Source organism: Hakea prostrata, chromosome 2 (assembly GCF_041222555.1).
Source record: "Hakea prostrata isolate BN-2017 chromosome 2, UWA_Hpros_2, whole genome shotgun sequence".
NCBI lineage: Eukaryota > Viridiplantae > Streptophyta > Magnoliopsida > Proteales > Proteaceae > Hakea > Hakea prostrata.
The window spans coordinates 1855638-1873960 of record NC_142601.1 but is presented as its reverse complement, the minus strand read 5'-3'; the positions used below and the strand labels follow the sequence as shown (position 1 = coordinate 1873960).

Here is an 18323-nt window from a genome sequence, read left to right as displayed (position 1 = left end):
TATCTCTCTAAAGTAAGGGCATATTTATTATTATTGGTTTAAAAGATTTATTTATATGTTTAATGTCATTTGAAGGGAATTTCTATCACTTCTTATGCTGTATGTTTAACCCCAATTTGGGTTTAGGGTTTAATTCGTGAGGTTTATACGATTGGGTTCTCTCTTTTGCTCTTTGAAGTGCGATTCTCGTTTGTTCACTGCTGTTCTCTGGTTTGAGGTTCTTTGGCTGGTTCCCTCTGCGGTTTGAAGACTTGTTTACAGTTGAGCTTTTTGGTGCTCGTGGAAGCGTCAGTGTTGTACTTTTCCATGTGAGATCGTTCTATAGGGTTCAGGTGTTATAATGTCATGAGTTATTGGTTGATCTTTTGAAGATTCCTTCTATGAGATGTTGCATTTTGCTATTTGAGAGTCCTTACCCACTTAATATTGACTTAGTTGTACATATTATTTTGAGTCTTTTGGAATCATTCCTGGATGTAGGTCATTTAACCGAACCAAGTAAATCTCTGTCTCTTGTGTTTGACTTTATTTATGATCCACTGCGCTTAAGGGATTTATCCCCAACACCAATGAAGCCCAAAGGACTAGCCAAGATTGGATTTTCAAGCCACCACTTGGGGTTGGGTCAGGGCTTAGTAATGAGACCAAGGGTTGGATCAAAGTTCTAAAATGTCTTATCTATTTTTTTTTTGGTACAAACACGTTTTTTATATATAGGGATGGGAATATTACATATGCCACCGGTAGGAGTTGAACCCATGACCTCTCCACTAAGAAAGAGGTTCCTAACCATCCTACTACTCTTCCAATGGCATGTCTTATCCATTTTGATCAAGTTGCCCATGGAGGTGCAAGTGTAACACTACAAAGTACAACCTATAATTTCATTATAAATAAACTAAGTATCCGTGGCGACACCCTTCCGACAAGCAGACCGTCGATTGACTTGTAATCGACGGCTCATAATTATTCAAACCAAGTCACGCGGATCGACAACCGCTGTCGTACATTTAACTACGAAATTGGCCGATGGCGCCATGAAACCCCGCCTGAAACCGAGTTCAAAACTTCATCTATAAAACCCATTCGACTCTCGCATTAATCAAACAAGAAGTGAATTCTCCTTTTCTTTACGGTCTCAGCTAGAAACACATCAAGAACCTGAAAATGTCTGGTCGTGGAAAGGGCGGTAAGGGTTTGGGTAAAGGAGGCGCAAAGCGTCACAGGAAGGTTTTGCGAGATAACATCCAGGGCATCACGAAACCTGCAATTCGTCGTCTCGCCAGAAGAGGAGGTGTTAAAAGGATTAGCGGTCTCATCTACGAAGAAACGAGAGGTGTTCTTAAGATCTTTCTTGAGAATGTTATTCGAGATGCTGTTACTTACACAGAGCACGCAAGGAGAAAGACTGTGACAGCCATGGATGTTGTCTATGCGCTCAAGAGACAAGGCAGAACCCTTTACGGATTTGGAGGTTAATGCATTCCTCAGGGCAGTTCACGTTGTTTAGTTCTCTCTGTTTAAAGAAGTAGAAGAAACATGTACTGTACTACTTGCTCTTGATTTACAGTGTAGTTAATAGCTTCTTCTTTTCTACCAAAAAAAAAAATAGCTTCTTCTACAATTATAAAATCATTTTAATTTGATGTTCCTTCTCTTTTTATGGTTTTTCTTTTTTCTCACTATCGTCGACTGGAAAAGGTTCCAGAATCAAAAGGACCTGATGATTTGCTTGCTTAAACCTGTTTGGTTGCCTTTGAGTTTGCTAGGTTAGGTGAGTGCCTTGGTGGCCATAAAATATTGAAGCTTTCGTTTTCACCCAGCTATGATTGATGCGTCCCTTTCAAATGGCAACGCTGAGAGCCTCCCTTGCTTTGTTTCGAGCTTTTTGACTAATTAACCGCGTGATTCATGATTCTAGACTCTGTCGCATCTTCACCGAATATAGGAAGATCGTATTTTTGTTTTCCCTCTCCCTTTTTGGAGCTTTCCTGAATCTACTGTATCAAATATGTATGGACTCAGAGGAAAGGATTCGAAAGGACTTCACGATTTTCTGGCCGTATTGAAGATCACGATGATCAATATGGTGCGATTCAAACGCCTAACTCGGGTGAGTTAGGCAGAATCTTACACTTTTTCGAAGCAATGAGTTCTAACCACGCGTCCGGTGCTGTGGGGTCTTTCTGAATTTGTGGCTAGAGAACGACGAAATACATTTCCTCCCAATCGGACATTGGCCATTAATGTAGTCGGCTACATGTATCTATCTTCTATCCACTAAATAATTCCACTTTTATTTATTTTTAGATGGTCGAGGCGCAGAGAATCGTTTGACTATCGATTCGTCAGTTTTCTACGCAGGGGGAAAAAGGGTAAACAAATCTGGCTTGTGATTGACATTGTAGCTGAATCGTATTAGATTTTCCGGCGGGATTCCGTCGTTTTTCCGTTATGTGTACCCCAAGCGAAGACATGGTTTCGATTCGAAAGGGGAAGAATGTTGGTGAACCTTTTGTGATTACCGTGAATTGCCCAGATAAGACTGGTCTAGGTTGTGATATCTGCAGAATCATTCTTGAATTTGGGCTTCGAATTACCAAAGGAGGTAACAATATTACTTCTGCTAATTTCCCTTGCTTTTTCGTTTTCTTAAATCGAATCCACGTTTCTTTTCTTGGGATTCTTCGTTGCTCTCTGATTGTTTCTGTAAACATTTTGTGGGTGTAGACGTCTCGACCGATGGCATTTGGTGTTATGTCGTATTATGGGTTGTTCCTTATTCTGCGTCGCTCACGATGAATTGGGCAAACTTGAAGAATCGGCTTTTATCTGTGTGCCCTTCATATGCGGTTTCGTTTTACTTTTTTCAACAATCAAGCTGTTGTACAAGTCCTCCAGTTTACCTGTTGGAGTTCTGTTGCCTTGATCGGAAGGGTTTGCTACATGGTAATTATGGGAATGACTGTTATATAGTTATACGTATTTTCAGTTCATGTTAAGAACCATACATGGTTTTGATATTGTTATGGGTTTTACTTACAGATGTCACTGAGGTCCTCTGCGGTCTTGAGCTTATTATTCAGAAAGTAAAAGTGACGACAACTCCTGATGGCAGGGTCTTCGACTTATTTTTCATTACAGATAGCATGTGAGGTTTCTCATCTCTGTTTTTGTCTGGGTCTTGGATTTCTTTTTCCTAACAGATAGCGTGTGAGGTTACCCATTTATGTTTTTGTTGAGTTGTTTTCTCGTAGACTCACTTTCCACCAGGGTATCAAGATAAGCCAAGCATTGTTTCTCATGTGGAACTGCTTCGCCTTCCTCTTTTGTTTCCTAGCTCCTCATCACCTGTACATTAAAAACAATAAATTATAAAAGTACAAACTAACAATTAGTGTCAGCGTGAGCATGTTAGGCTTCAATGGACGGGCTGGAGAGGTGGACTGGCAAATGTCAATAGAGAACTCGTGTGCTAATTTGAGATAAGCTCTGTTGATAATGACATGAGGGAACATGGTTCTTTACCCTATTGTGCACAGCTAAAATGGGGTTTCATATGGTAATGAGTTGTTTGTTGAAGTTTTTCTTCAGTTATTCATGTCAGATTTATCAGATGCCCAATGGCTGACAGCAGTAGCCTCGTTTATGCTTTTAACTTCTTAGGAAGTCTCTATAGTGATGAAAATGAAAGAAAGTGAGCATTAATGGTAACCTTAGTGCGAGGGTTGCGTAGGAAATAATTTGAATGATGGTTTCAGCTGCATTGCCAATATCCTTTTGTCCTTAACATGCTTTCTCATCTAATTAATTAGTTTCTTGTTGTCTCAGTTTATATTATTGGCGCTTAAATTTTGCTTCCTTGTCTTTTTAAATGGTTGTCAATTTGAGCAGATTCCTGCTTTTATCTATTTATTTATTTATATTTATAATCTCTTATATTTGTAGCTGTAATATTTCAGGGACCTTTTACATACAAAAGAGAGGCAGAATGACACATGTGAACAGCTTCGAGCTGTTTTGGGAGAATCATGCATCTCCTTTGAGATTCGTTTAGCAGGGCCTGAATGTCAAACTCCAGTGGGGGTATCATCTCTTTCACCAGAGGCAGCTGAGGAATTATTTAGTCGTGAATTAGCAGACAAGGAAATTTTTTTGCAAGCTCTTAGTCCGGATTTCACAAAACTGAAGAAGACAAATATTACGATAGACAATTCCCTAAGCCCTGCTCATACATTGCTCCAGATGAACTGTGTTGATCAAAAGGGCCTCCTCTATGACATCATGAGAACGTTGAAGGACTGCAATATTCAGGTATTAATAGTATGCTCCATCTTGTATCTTATAGGTTTAATGGAAAGGTCATGCAGTCTCTGAATGTTGCTGCAATACATGGCCAAAGCAACTTGTGATTGCCTAACTAAATGTGGGGTTAATTATCAGGGTGGCTATTTTGATAGTTATCTCCAAGCCAATGTTCCCAAAGATTTTGGAAATTAACATCTTTAGGCTCTAATAGCAACCCTTTCCAGGATCATGTTCATACTGGCATTGATTGTTTGCTTTGGTTCATTACTGTGGAATTATATAAAGCATTTTGAAATCCACAATATGAATACAAAATATATTGATCAACTCCATATAACTTATCCTATTCCTTTAGGGCCTGTTTGGTTACATGAGTCTAAAGATTTCAAATATCTAGAGATTTCAAATCTATAGACTTCAAATCTATGGAGTCATAATTTATAAAATTAAGTGTTTGGTTGTGGAATGAAATCTGTGGATTCATCCTAAAATAATATTTAATCGACGTTGATTTTTGTGAATGTGCAAATGTATAGCTTTTTTGAAATCTCTGGATTTCACCCCTTACCCTTAAATCTACAGATTCACGTTTTTAGTGTAAAAAGGTGAATCTATAGAATTCATGAATTTAGAGATTTTTACAACCAAATGGGTATAATTCTCAGATTCATGAATCCAAAGATTTGAAATCTCTAAATTTATGTAACCAAACAGGCCCTTAGATCATGAATTGTATCTACTGTTCTGGTGATCTGTTACATCCCAATGGGACAAACAAACTATAAAGTGTCCTGATGTTGTTTTGGTATATGTTCAGATAGTTTGGTAGGATTGGAAGAGAGTGGATTTGAAATTTGCGTTAGCTGATCTACCTTCACCTTCCCAAACCAATACAAAATGGTTCATTTGGAAACACTTCTCAAGGCACCATGAGGTGGTCAAAGTCCAAATGATTGTCATTGGAAGATCTAGTAGTCCCTAAGGTACATTAAGTCCATTCTTGTGAGGATTGCAAATGGGTCATTTAAGGTCTAATACTCTCTTGGATTGGATTCTACTAGTGTAGTATGTAGTCTTAAAGGGTCTCAAGTCTATACCATGTGCGATGTGAGGTAAAACCTGGGGTCTAGGTTTTCCTACAGGGGCAGGAATCCTTGCCTTGGGTAGGTTTCAGTTACACATAGAGGTTGTAGAGTCAGGAGTGGTAGCAACATGCATTGAGCACATTCAAGAGGGACATAGCAGTAAACAACAATAAATGAGCACTCTAAACCGTTGATTACATGAATTCGATTAACAATGTAAGAATTGAATGTCATAGGGGTCAGAGATCAGCCAGTAATTAGTCAAATACATCTCTTCATGAACTTCCAAGAAATCTAAGATTGCAAGGTTAAGCATCACCCGTAGTAATGGCCAACATCCATGATAATCATTAATTTGTTCAGTGTAGAGTAACTCTGTTACACAATAAGTGGGAAGAAAAAAAAAATTAAATATCAGGATAGGGGAAATAAATACCACTTAGATTTTTGCAGCAATTAGTCAGCAACTTCTTTAAAGTTGTATTTCTGCCCAGTAACTTCATTCCGCAGTAGAAAATTAAAATAACCATCGAGCAACATTGTAGGGAATGTGGAGATGAAGAAAACAACACATAGGGGAAAGGGGACAGTTTTTGTGAGAGGAAATAGGACAGAACAGAAGAACAGGTTCTGGGTTTATAAGAATAAGAAGAAGCTAGAAGAAAAAGAGCAGAAAAGAAAAGTGATTTCATTCATTAATTTGTTTTACTACTTCCATATTCATGATGAATTCAGTTTAATGGAACTTGTAAACGTTTATACACCATAGGGTGTTGAAAATTCTGACTTCACTCTTTGCCACTTGGCGTACTTTGGGATTACTCCAGCGCAGGTGACTTTATAATATATATATGTTATTGGCGGGGTATTGCCAGTTTTTTGGTCACTCAATGGGAGGGGTCTTCTATGCTGAAAACTTACACGGATATGATAGACTGCTGTCTTTCTCATTTGTTTCTGACTTGAGAGTTAAGATGACTAGTGAGATCAGATTTCTAACTTCTGCTCATGGTCAGACTGTTTGAGGTTTTGTTCAGGTTCCCACTCCCTGATCGCAACCTTTATACTGTTAATAATTTCCATTAAAAGGTAGTAAAGCCATATGGCTTCATCTCCATACCATAACCTTCAGGATGTGATTTGCCTTTTCTAATAAATCTTTTCTGGTGAACTTTTTCATTTAGTTAGCATATGGAAGATTCTCATCAAACAACAAGGGTCTTCGGGTTGTGGACCTATTTATCCAGCAAACGGATGGAAAGAAGATTGTGGATGTGGACAAACAGCATTCTTTGTGCCAACGTTTGAAGTTAGAGATGCTTCACCCACTGCGGGTGATTATAACCAACCGTGGGCCTGATACTGAACTCTTGGTTGCTAACCCAGTAGAATTATCTGGGAAGGGAAGACCTCGTGTTTTCTACGATGTTACACTTGCTCTGAAAGTACTGGGGATCTGCATTTTCTCGGTAAGACATCTTGCATTGTCTTAGCCTGTTCACATATTCTGGGAATGTTTTGTTCCGGCTGCATAAATTACTGAACGTTATGCTTTATTTATTTTTAGGCTGAAATTGGAAGGCATTCAACATCAGATCGCCAATGGGAAGTGTACAGATTCCTTTTGGATGAAAGCTGTAACTTTCTATTGTCAAGCAGTCAGGCTAGAAGTCATATTGTGGACAAAGTGAGAAGAACACTAATGGGATGGTGAACTAACCTAATTGGGCGGTCCCACAGTCACATTCAAGTATTCAATCTCCCCCTAACTTTTTACTTGTAATATAAGATTTTTGATTATGTGTACAGTTGGCCATGTATGATATGTGGGTGCTTATGTGTTGCTTTCTCATCCCCTTTTCTCTCCTTAAGTTTCTACAGAGTCCGAATCATCTCCTTGACGGGGAGCACCTTGTGTTTCCCTGTTTTTTTCTTCTTTTTCTTTCCCGGGGGTTTAGTTTCCTATTGATTAAAAAGCATGTACGTGAAAAAGGTTCTCTTTAGAATAGCAGGGCAGCTTAACCGCAAGCAGGCTGAAAATTTTAGGTCTTATTTCCAGTACTTGTTAAGCTTTTGGTGTTAGATTTATTTTATTCACAGAATTATTCATCTCCTGCCTCGGCATTTTTTTTTAAATTGGAACCTTGAAAATGTAATTAATTTGTTGATTGTGAGTAACAAGTGAAAGGTTGGGCAAATATTTTCAGATTTATCATATAATTAAAAGAGGGGGAATATGGTGCCAAAGGTTCTCATACAAGCAGGGTTCCGGGGGTAATTTTTTTTTAACTCTTACCCTAGCAATTTTCATTGAGAGGCTGTTTTGATGCATTAACTTAAGGCTGCAATTTTTGCTTTCAAGGTTATCATAATCTTTTATGAATTGAGACTCATTCATATAAAAGACATTCAAATTGTTAGAAAATAAAGTGGGATGTATAAATCCCAATTCTGAACACCTGCCAAGTGTACTCCCAAATTAATAGTTTAATACCTTGCTACAGTATTATGAGTTGGTGTTAGGATTGCACATCAATACTGATAAATTAGTTGTGATGTTTAGCAAACTAACCCCCAACCTATTAAGGATGATATTATATCCACTTTTGACATCAAAGAAGATCAATTTTCATGGAATCTATTTTGGTCTTCTTTTTTCTATAGGAAAATTCAAATCTAAAATTTTCTCTTTCATCCTAGATAGACTAAATACCAAACTCTTTGGTTGGAAAGGGAAACTATTGTCCCAAACAGGCAATGAAATTCTAATTAAGGCAACAGCTTTTGTATTTCCTGTATATGCCATGTCATGTTTCCTCATCCCAAATAAATTGTGTTATAAAATGAATAAAAACTTTCACAATTTTGGTGGAAAAATGATCAAGGGAGATGAATACACTGGGTTAATTGGGATACGTTATGCAAAAGTAAGAATATGGGGGGGGGGGTCTTGGATTTAGGGATGTTCATTGTTTCAACAAAGCCCTTCCAACAAACAGAGCTCGAGACTGCTTACCTACCCTAATTCTTTATGGGCACAAGTAATGTATGCTAAATACATTAAGGATGTTCCTTTCCTTGAATGTACTCTACCTAGGGGATGCTCTTGGGGATGGAGAAGTGTCCTAACTGAAAGAGATGTGTTAAAATTTTGTATCCTTAGACAAGTGGGAAATGTGGCAAATATACATACTACAAGGATCCTTGGCTTCCATCCTTTCCTTTCAAATGCATCAGTTCACCTCCTACTGTCTATGGTCCAATCTAGGTTCAAGATTTGATTCTATGGCAGGAGTCACAATGGAATATACGGAAGTTTCGCTCTCTATGTGAATACCATCCGTTTTAGTCTTTCGTGAACTCAAAGATAAAGAATAACGATAGCATCTTGCCACTCTCATTCATAGAAAGTCGACTTATAACAAGTACTTGGGCAAACAATATCCTCTTTTTATCATATTTGGTATTGTATCTATGGCAATCCGGATGAGGTCATTCTCACTATACCAATTCTATCCCAAGATACTTTTGATTCATGGATTTGGGAAAAGATCACTAATAGTTAATTTTCTATGAGAATTACTTACTACCAGTGTTTGGCCATGGTGGATGCTCATGGAAATATTGGGGAAAAAAATCCTTTGCGGTGCACATCTCTCTGCTGTGCACAGAGGTGCGGCACCACAAATTGACACATGTCGTATTCTTAATAAACGGCTCAAATTATAAGGCAGGGTTTTAAGTGAAAATAACCCATCTTATGACCCGTTTTAACAAAAAAAATAAAATAAAATCCAAACCCGGTTTTAAATATGGTTGCCCAAGATTTGTTTCCAAGATTCTCCCATTGTTCTTGCGACTCCATCTTCTTCCCAATGATGAGATAAAATCAATACTTGTTGTTATATAAATCTCTGCTTATAAATCTCTACTTCTTCCGATGTTCTTCATTCTTTTTGTTGGCTTCCTGCTATTAGAGATATACATACTGGAAGGGAAAAACGTAAAAAAATTAATAAATAAATAAATCTCGTAGGGTAAGAAATAAATAGCAGAGGAAACCAGACATCTTAAAGTTAGGAAGAAGATATGATAAATGAATTCACACCAACCGAAGGTGGAAAATCAATAACACACCACACAGGTGGAAGAAACGAAGGAAACCCCTCTCCTGAATATCATGAAAATTCAAGTGCTTCCTAGTGTGGCAACCAGAGAACGCGTTCCATACATTAAATTGAGTCTCGATCCTTTGTTTTCAATTTCAATTTCTTCTCACTTTCTTTCAATTTCCATACATGAACCACCCAGCATTGAGCGTCGCTGCTTCTTCCAACGCCTCTGTCTTCCCTTCTAACGGTGGTGTTGCCACCAAGACAACAGGGGTCGATGTTAAAGCCCTAATTAATAGTGGAATCAATCTACTCTGTCTACCCTCCGCTTCTTCCACGGTTCCCGTCGTGACGATTCCAAACCCATCTCCAGCGGTGACTTCACTATCTTTGACCATTGGAAGAGATGGAAGAACAAAGGGAAGAAGATGGAGTCGAGTGAAGAAGATGGAGTCGCAGGAACGATGGGACAATCTTGGGCAACATACTTAAAACCGGGTCTAATAAAAGGGTTATTTTTTTGGTTAAAACGGGTCATAAGATGGGTTATTTTTACTTAAAACCCTACCTTATAATCTGAGTTGTTTATTAAGAATACGACACGTGTCAATTTGTGGTGCCGCACTGCTGTGCACAACAGAGAGATGTGCCCAATAGCGGATTTTTCCCCGAATTGCCTCTTCTAATTTCTGGAAACAAATTTGGCAGATTCCCACTCTCCCAAAAATAAAACATTTCCTATGGAGAGCTTCTCATGAGGCTATTGCTATCAGTAGTTCTCTTTTTCATAGGAGGGTGTTTCCTGCTCCTATTTGTTTGGTTTGTGGTGAAGGTGTTGAGAACATGAGTCATGCCCTGTTTCATAATGCACATGCTAGAGAATGTTGGCGCCTATCCCCTTTACGCATTGACATTCGGGATTTTAGGGGTGACACTTACATGACTGGATGGAATTTGTTTAAATCAGATTTCGAGGTTTTGAGAATTGGTCTTAGATTAACCAACTATGATGCGCTATAATTTGATGTGTATGGAATTCCAGAAATGCAAATGTGTATAAAGGGATAGAGGCTTCTATTAAACATACTATAACAATGTTCTCTTTTTTATTTGTAGATATTTAAAATCATGTTTGCACTACTATGGTTGAGAGAATTTCGATTAAGCAAACTTCACTTGATCCAGCTGAGGATAGAGACTATTTCCAAGTCTTTGTTGATGGCTCATGGGATAGCACATCGAAGAAAGGTGGTAGGGGATGTATTCTTTGGGATTCGGTTGGCTCTTTTGTTGCAGCTCAAAGCAAGTTTGGACCAAGAGGTTTGGCAACGGCTATAGAGTTGGAAGCAATTAGAGATGGTTTATTGCTGGGGAAATCTGTGGAGCTTTCAAGCCTTCAAATTAATTTTGACTATTTAGATGCAATTTTAGCTTTGGAAGGTCACTCATCTTCACTAGATTGGAGGAGTCTTAGTTTATTTTTTGATATTAAGAGGTTGTTCTCTTATTTCAGCATGTTTATTTTCATTACATTCCTAGGGAAGGTAATATGTTTGCAAGGCTTTCTTGGTAAAGAAGCATCTCGTCTCCCCTTGGTTCGGTCTTGATAGAATGTTCCCTTTTGTTTATCATTGATACTTCTTTATAATTGACCAGGTCCCCTGGTTTGTCTGATTTCAATTAATACAAATTTTAGTTTTTGACCAAAAATAATATTGATGGTTCTTCTACTCCTAAAAAAAAAGAAAACTCGAGCATCAATTACTAGAGTAGTGAAGTCCAGTGACAAAGGAGAAGAAACAATGATGTTTCAATATCCTAGTTTAACTCCTTTATCTAATCCTTGCGACGAAGTAGGAAAATCTCAATTTCCACTAACAATATGGAAGAACTAAACTTTTGACTTATACAACCTGTTGAGATTAGATCTAATATAATTTACAGTTAAAATTCCGCATCAACTGCTGATGTATTCGCATTGCTGTCTTACTACGGATTTTTATTTGCAGCAGGGGCTACCCACTGTTGCCAATGGTTAGGATTTGAACACGTAGTCAAAACTAAATCAAACTAAAAGAAAATGTGGGGTATATATATATGAATAATAATTTTTTTTTTTACGTTTAAAGGTTTAGAAGTTTTCAAATTTACAAAATTAAGTCCCTGAATCTACAGACCTAATCCTCAAATTCCCAAAGCTTCTCTACTCCTTTGCTCCACCTCCTCGTCGTTCCACCACCACCGCCACCTGCAGACCACTGGAGTGAATATTCATCTTCTCTCCATCTAAGATACTGTTAAACTCTGAACCCTGCTCAGTAGCCAACAAGAACAACGACAACGCACACACAAGAGAAACACATGTTGAGAGAAAGAGAGAAAGGGAAGTTGGGTCTTCATAATCTTTTTTGTGAGCTTGCCTTTTGTTCTTCTTGACTGCAATGATAATGTAAACCTCATTTGAAGCAATTCACAATCATTATCAGAGAATAAAAGAAACTGGCAATTTCTTTCCTCTCTCTCTCTTCCCTCAAAATTTCAATTCTACTGCCCTCTTGAGTTGGGTTGTGTTGTGAGCTGAAATCCTAGCTACACTACACAATGATGCAGATAGATACTGAAAATGGGAGGATAGTGAAATCAATGGAGAGCAGGAATTTCTATTTCCGGCCAGAGATGCTTAGCTATCTTGGTGGAAAGTAGGTTGAAGCACATCTTTCTGAGAGTGTGAACACTGAAGAGGACACCTGCTTTAAACTTTGAATAATAACAAATCCATAGGGGAAGTAGTAGGGAAGCATGAGGTAGGTGTCCATAGGGCTTCTCTGTTGGGCGAAGTAGATGTGCTCTTCTCTCTCTCTGTCTCTCTGTGTCAATTCCCTGGACTCAATCCTTCACATGGGTGGAATTCTGTCCAAATGCTCTACTTTTTGTTATAAAAAAAAAAAAAAAAAAAAAAAAAAATCTCTGGTCAACAATGTTAGAGGGTGGAATTCTTTGAGGAACAAAACGAAACAGATGTCCTCCAAAGGTCAGGCTAGAATGCGTAGAGAACTTCCAGAAATAATTAGATAATTAGGTCCAAATTATTGAACTGGTCCAAACATGTGTTGTTCTTTTCCTATTTGATTCTCTCCTGTGACACGAAACTTAAGATTACATCATCTCTTCTTCCTGTCCATCTAGAACTCCCCTCCAATACATCCAACAAGTTCTTTCTGATCATCAAGACTCGTTTGCAATATTTTGCCCTAGCCTCAAGTCCTGAAGATGAATACCTCACCATAAAGAGAGGGCCGGGTTGTAGAAGAAAGAAAAATTTCACAAGCCACCCAAAAGAGATGAATTTCAGTGGGTTGCTCATCTTCCTTGTTTCTTCCATCCTCCTCTGTTCATTGACCCAAAGCACCCAAGAACCAAATTTTGCAGCAGCCAAGTGCTCAGGAGATACATACACTCCTAACAGCACATACAGATCCAACATCGGTCGTCTACTCACTGAACTATCCGTAAATGCTACCAACGGTAATGGATTTTACAAAACATCCTTTGGCCAGAATTCCGATGAAATTTATGGTCTCTATATGTGCAGAGGCGATATTACCTCCCAAGAATGTGACCAGTGCGTTAGTGCTGCTCAAGGAAATATGACATTAAATTGTCCCAATCAAAAAACGGGTATCATTTGGTATGATTTGTGCATTTTACGGTACTCAAACCAGTCGTCTATCCTCTCAACCATGCAATCTTATCCCGCTGTGTATATGTTGAATACCGATAACTCATCCAATTCAAGTCAATTTAGGCAGAATGTGACAGAATTAGTTGATGGCCTTGCAAAACAGGCATCGACTGCCAACCTTATGTATGCAGCTGGTGCTCGAGATTATAATGACTACACTAAGATATATGGGCTAGTGCAGTGTACCCCTGATATATCTCAAGACGACTGCTTAAACTGCTTAACACAAGCTAAGGGAAATATCACATCATATGGAATTGATGGATCTTCAGGCGGGAGAGCTCTCATGCCAAGCTGTAATGTGAGATTTGAGATCTATCCTTTCTATGCTGCAAACCCACCAGGTATGGATGTTGAGTTCTAGTCTATAAGTAATTCAACTTTCAAGTCATTTTTATTCAGGATGATGCTTAGATTAGAGAGAACTTGGCTGCATATTTTTATCTTTCTATTGACTAAGAAGGCTGTAATCCTATCCTCCATGGAGTATGCGAGTTTAGAGCTTTGGCCTTGGTTGGTAGGGAATCGGCCCCTCTTCCTCCAAAAATGGCATCAGCATTGGCAGCTCAATAGAGAGGAATTCTCCTCTCTCCTTCTTTGGGCTTCCCTCCCAAGTCTGCCACTCCATTGTTGGTGTTCAGATGGTCTGAGCATTGTAGGCTTAGCATTAGGGAACCTCTCCACTCTGATGCCACGACTATGAAATGGGACAGACTTGCCTATGCCCATATTTGTGTCAAAGTCCCTGCAAATGTCCCTCTGTCACTGACTATCACTATCTTTGAGGAGTTTGGCTTCAACTTCTCCCAGGCTGTGGAATTTGACTGGAGATCTCCCCACTGCCCTACATGTAAGCTATTCTGCCACCACCCCTATATGTCCTCAATTGATCGAGAAGCCCCCTTGGAAACTTCCATCTCGCCCTTTCCTATTAATCCCTTTCCCTCTGTCACTGCTGGTTTGCTTAGGAAGCCTCTGAGGGGAAGGGTGGGGGTTCGAATTTCTCAGGAAAACAGTCAGCTGGGTGGTTCAACATCAGTTCTGCACCTCCCGGTCCCCTCCATTACCAACTGATTTGCCCCCTTGTCGTCCTATGACCCTGATTCCAACCTCTCGATGTCTGATCCTGTTCAAACTCCCTCTGCTGCCAACGGCCCTGCACCGCATTCTGTAGATCCCGCCATTGTTGATCCTGTTGGCCCTTCCCCAACCATTGATGATTCTGCTGTCCCTCGGCATTCAATGAGGTTAACAGAACTCTTGACTTTCTGTAGATAGAAATCTCATAAAATGGTCATCTGAAGTGATGTGAATGTGTGCCAAGCTCTACATGCCTAGTTCTGTATCTCTGAAAAACTATTCTGCTGTGATTACTCATAGCTTCAACATAGTTTACTTGGTGTATGCATGGACATCCTTCGCTGTAGTTCCAATGATTAGATTGTATTTTCTAAACATGATCATCTCCTCCTGAAATATACAATGGGTAGAAAGTTGAAGATGTATTTGAATAGTAACAAGTAAACATTCCTCAATTTATACTCAAGAACATAGATCATTGATGAAAATAAACATTTTGGTTTTTGCAGGGAATGGGAAAAGTTCAAAAGTTATAATTATTACTGTCGTCCTGGCAGCAACAGCAGCAGTTATACTTGTTTTTGTCATCTATATGAGGTTTTGTAGGTGGAGAAAGCCAAAGAGTGACACTGGTGATGGTAACTATAGTTCAAATCCTTCTGTCTTTTACATTTTATTCAGCTGTCCAAGTCCCCAAAAGTCTTGCATGCAACAAAATGCTAATAATAGATTGTTTTCACGATATTCTCTGGATTGTAAGAGGAATCAAGAGTAGTCATAAGTGGGTTAACAAACTATTCCATTAGAAAATCTTTATCTTTTGGCTACCTATGCTCAGCACAAAATTGTCAGAAAGTTTTCATCAGAGCACTTTTATTTGGAGAAAATTGATTTATTTTTTCCTTACTTTTGTTTCATTGAAAAATCCCCTTGGAAGAAACATAGTGCACTCCCCATTGACCTAGTCTGGCTCAAAGAAAAGATACAGCTTTGACTACCTATGCTCCCTAACATAGTTGTCAGCATGTTTTTTCATCAAAGCACTTTTATTGATTTCCCCCACTTTCATTGGGTGGTTGGGTGTATGTTTTAAGGTTTCAGTCAGATTAGCATGGTGCAATCCTTACAATTCAGCTTTGATACAATTAGAGCTGCCACATCCAACTTCTCTGATTTGAATAAGCTTGGACAAGGTGGATTCGGTCCTGTCTACAAGGTAATGATGCAATTATAAAACAACTCCTTAATGCACATTGTTGAAGATTGCATATTGAATTCTCAAAGATGGGTAGTAAATTGCCTCGTACAAGTACAAACTTCTGCTAGTATCCTCTGATACAAGATGGTATACAGGGAAAGCTTTTCAATGGACAAGATATTGCTGTGAAGAGGCTTTCTAAGAATTCTGGACAAGGTGAAATAGAATTTAAGAATGAGGTGGTGCTATTGGCCAAGTTGCAGCACAAGAATCTTGTACGACTCCTCGGCTTCAGTTTGCATGGAGAAGAAAAGCTCCTGGTCTATGAATTCTTGGCAAATACAAGCCTCGATCACTTTATTTTTGGTTGGACACTATCTTTGCTTCTCTTTCCATTGCATTATCTTTGCTTCTCTTTTCATTGCATATCTCTCTATTTTATGAGGTAGCTAGAAGAAAACAAAGAGTATCTTCTGTATTCAGATGGAAACTATAAACACATTAGGATGTCTGGCTGGAGAAAAAAGTAACTTCTTTTTTTCAAAAGATAATGAATTAGTTAACTTACCAGATCTTCATTTCAAAGCCATTTCCGCATCCATTATTTTGAGCATAAAGCATAGCTATGAGATCTAATAAATTTCTTCAATTTTGGAAGTGCAAGTAGAATTGCAAGTACACACTTGTACCTGAATCTTGATTTGAACTTTTTATGTGGACATGCAGATCCAACAAAGCGTGCACATTTGGATTGGAAAATGCGTTTTAACATAATAAGAGGGATTGCTCGAGGGATTCTCTATCTTCATGAAGAATCTCGACTTAAAATTATACATCGAGATCTCAAAGCCAGCAATATCTTGTTAGACGAGAAGATGAACCCAAAAATTTCAGATTTTGGCATGGCAAGGCTTTCTGTAGTTGATGAAACTCAAAATACGAATAAGATTGTAGGAACATAGTAAGTCAATATACTATTAACCTGTTGATGTTTAGTTATCATTCAAGAATTTTGCTAAATGTTGTAGAAATTGACAAAGTATTCTTCTGTTTTTCTAGCTGGAGTTGAAGTGGAGTAAAAAAACATAATTTTGAATATGCAATGAAATTTGTTACACACTGCATTTTATTCAGTGCTTCAGTAAATTTGATAGTTGTTCAAATTTTTTAACTGTTATCTTCATTGACTATGAACTAAATAAAACTCTTCATAACCTAACAGTCATAACTAAATGTGTTGAGATGGACTGCAGTGGATATATGGCTCCAGAGTATGCAATGCATGGGTTATTCTCGGTTAAGTCAGATGTCTTTAGCTTTGGGGTCTTACTCTTGGAGATTGTGAGTGGTAGGAAGAACAACAGCTTTTATCAATTGGAGCACCCTGAGGACCTTATTAGCTTTGTAAGTATAATTTCTCGATGTAATTTGATTTCTTTTATAATTAGTGACAACTAATACCATTATAACTACAAGCGAATTCTTGAGGTAACCTGCTCAGATGCATTCTTCTAGTGGTTTGGGCTGCCTAAAATAAATAACTTCTACATCCTCTTTCCAAGCCACAACTTGTCTAGTCAATGGTCCTTAAAACTAAATTATTGATGAATAAGTAAAGTTCAGAACAAGAAACACTTATTACATCAGCTAGAAGGTAATAATCCATGATCCATGAAAACTAAATTAAACGTTGGATAGGTAACTTCTGGAAAAAGTAACAACCATAGCATTAGCTAGAATGAGATAAGATTCAAGATAGGGCTTATTCTGTTTTTTTTTTTTCTTTTTCTTCTTCTTCTTCTTCCCATTTTTTTTTTTGGGGCAGGGGGGAGAGGAGCAGTTTCAGTAAAGGAACCTAAAGGAGCCCTAGAGTTCTCAAGCTCATTTCTTGCAGTATTATCCTTACTGTAAAGTCATCGACTCAACAGTGTTGGGAATTGACAATGTATTGGTGGTGATCTGCAGTCATGAAGTATGATACCAGAGTGCCAAGTGTTTAGTACCTCTAGGTCTAAAAGAGAATGTGTACCAGTTTCTGAGTCCACTCGAGGAGTAATGGTCTACACGAGTAAAGCCTTATCAGAAGCTCATTGCAATGCCTATCTAGCTGCTACACATTTTGCCATGATCAGCGAGTTTGTGTTGGGAATATTCCAATATGAGTTGAAACTAAACCTAAACTTGAACATGGTTTGATCCTAAACTTTGGAATAAAGCACAACTTGTCAGTACTTAAAATTCTTGTCAACCATTATCATTTTTTACTCTGATAAACAAATTGAATGACCTATCTGTGATTTTGTTTGAATGTCTGTAGGCATGGAGAAATTGGAGGGAAAACACACCCTTGGAGTTGATAGATATAACTCTGAGAGAAGATTGTTCGATAAGTGAAATGATGCGATGCATTCATATTGGATTGTTATGTGTTCAAGAAAAAGCTGCAGACAGACCCACCATGGCATCAGTTGATCTCATGTTCAATAGCTCATCTACCACTCTTCCAGTACCATCACCATCTGCCTTTTCCTTTTATAACATAAGAGAAGCAGACAAATATTCCTCTCAGAATGATTCATGGGTAACAGAGCAGGTCCCATCCACCACTAAGTCTACACAAAGGTCTATCAGTGACAAATGTAGCATTGAACTAACCCCCAGTCAGATACATGGGGATAATAGTTCTTAGAGTAAGGAGGGTGTGTGTGAAATCACTAGTTATTAGAGGTTCGTGATTTTTAAATCATTGTTAATGTCAACAGCATTTTAGGAGACTATATACTGTTTACATGTAAAGA

General features: G+C 38.3%; 3 protein-coding genes across 3 annotated transcripts; all 3 read left to right on the top strand.

The window, feature by feature from the left end:
• Positions 1–1092: 1092 nt before the first annotated feature.
• On the top strand, positions 1093–1580 carry LOC149023208 (histone H4). The gene has a single exon (XM_089143761.1). It carries the CDS (start codon positions 1168–1170, stop codon positions 1477–1479), a length of 312 nt encoding a protein of 103 aa, XP_088999887.1. The 5' UTR covers positions 1093–1167; the 3' UTR covers positions 1480–1580.
• Positions 1581–1970: 390 nt separating this feature from the next.
• On the top strand, positions 1971–7997 carry LOC149023207 (ACT domain-containing protein ACR9-like). Its single transcript, XM_089143758.1, has 6 exons — positions 1971–2608; positions 2731–2949; positions 3046–3151; positions 3963–4314; positions 6578–6862; positions 6961–7997. Exons 1-6 carry the CDS (start codon positions 2455–2457, stop codon positions 7105–7107), a joined length of 1263 nt encoding a protein of 420 aa, XP_088999884.1. The 5' UTR covers positions 1971–2454; the 3' UTR covers positions 7108–7997.
• Positions 7998–12693: 4696 nt separating this feature from the next.
• On the top strand, positions 12694–18303 carry LOC149023206 (cysteine-rich receptor-like protein kinase 15). The gene is made up of 8 exons (XM_089142767.1): positions 12694–13591; positions 14143–14205; positions 14837–14965; positions 15422–15543; positions 15681–15891; positions 16252–16486; positions 16779–16929; positions 17843–18303. Exons 1-8 carry the CDS (start codon positions 12847–12849, stop codon positions 18212–18214), a joined length of 2028 nt encoding a protein of 675 aa, XP_088998893.1. The 5' UTR covers positions 12694–12846; the 3' UTR covers positions 18215–18303.
• The last annotated feature ends 20 nt before the right edge of the window (positions 18304–18323 follow it).

Excerpts from the sequence above, each read along its gene's own strand:
- LOC149023208 (XM_089143761.1), top strand. The coding sequence starts at position 1,168 with ATGTCTGGTCGTGGAAAGGGCGGTAAGGGTTTGGGTAAAGGAGGCGCA.
- LOC149023207 (XM_089143758.1), top strand. The coding sequence starts at position 2,455 with ATGTGTACCCCAAGCGAAGACATGGTTTCGATTCGAAAGGGGAAGAAT. Across the intron at positions 3,152-3,962 it reads TTTTTCATTACAGATAGCAT|GGACCTTTTACATACAAAAG; the intron begins GTGAGGTTTCTC and ends GTAATATTTCAG. Across the intron at positions 4,315-6,577 it reads TGAAGGACTGCAATATTCAG|TTAGCATATGGAAGATTCTC; the intron begins GTATTAATAGTA and ends TTTTTCATTTAG.
- LOC149023206 (XM_089142767.1), top strand. The coding sequence starts at position 12,847 with ATGAATTTCAGTGGGTTGCTCATCTTCCTTGTTTCTTCCATCCTCCTC. Across the intron at positions 13,592-14,142 it reads CTATGCTGCAAACCCACCAG|AAGCCCCCTTGGAAACTTCC; the intron begins GTATGGATGTTG and ends CAATTGATCGAG. Across the intron at positions 16,487-16,778 it reads AATAAGATTGTAGGAACATA|TGGATATATGGCTCCAGAGT; the intron begins GTAAGTCAATAT and ends GATGGACTGCAG.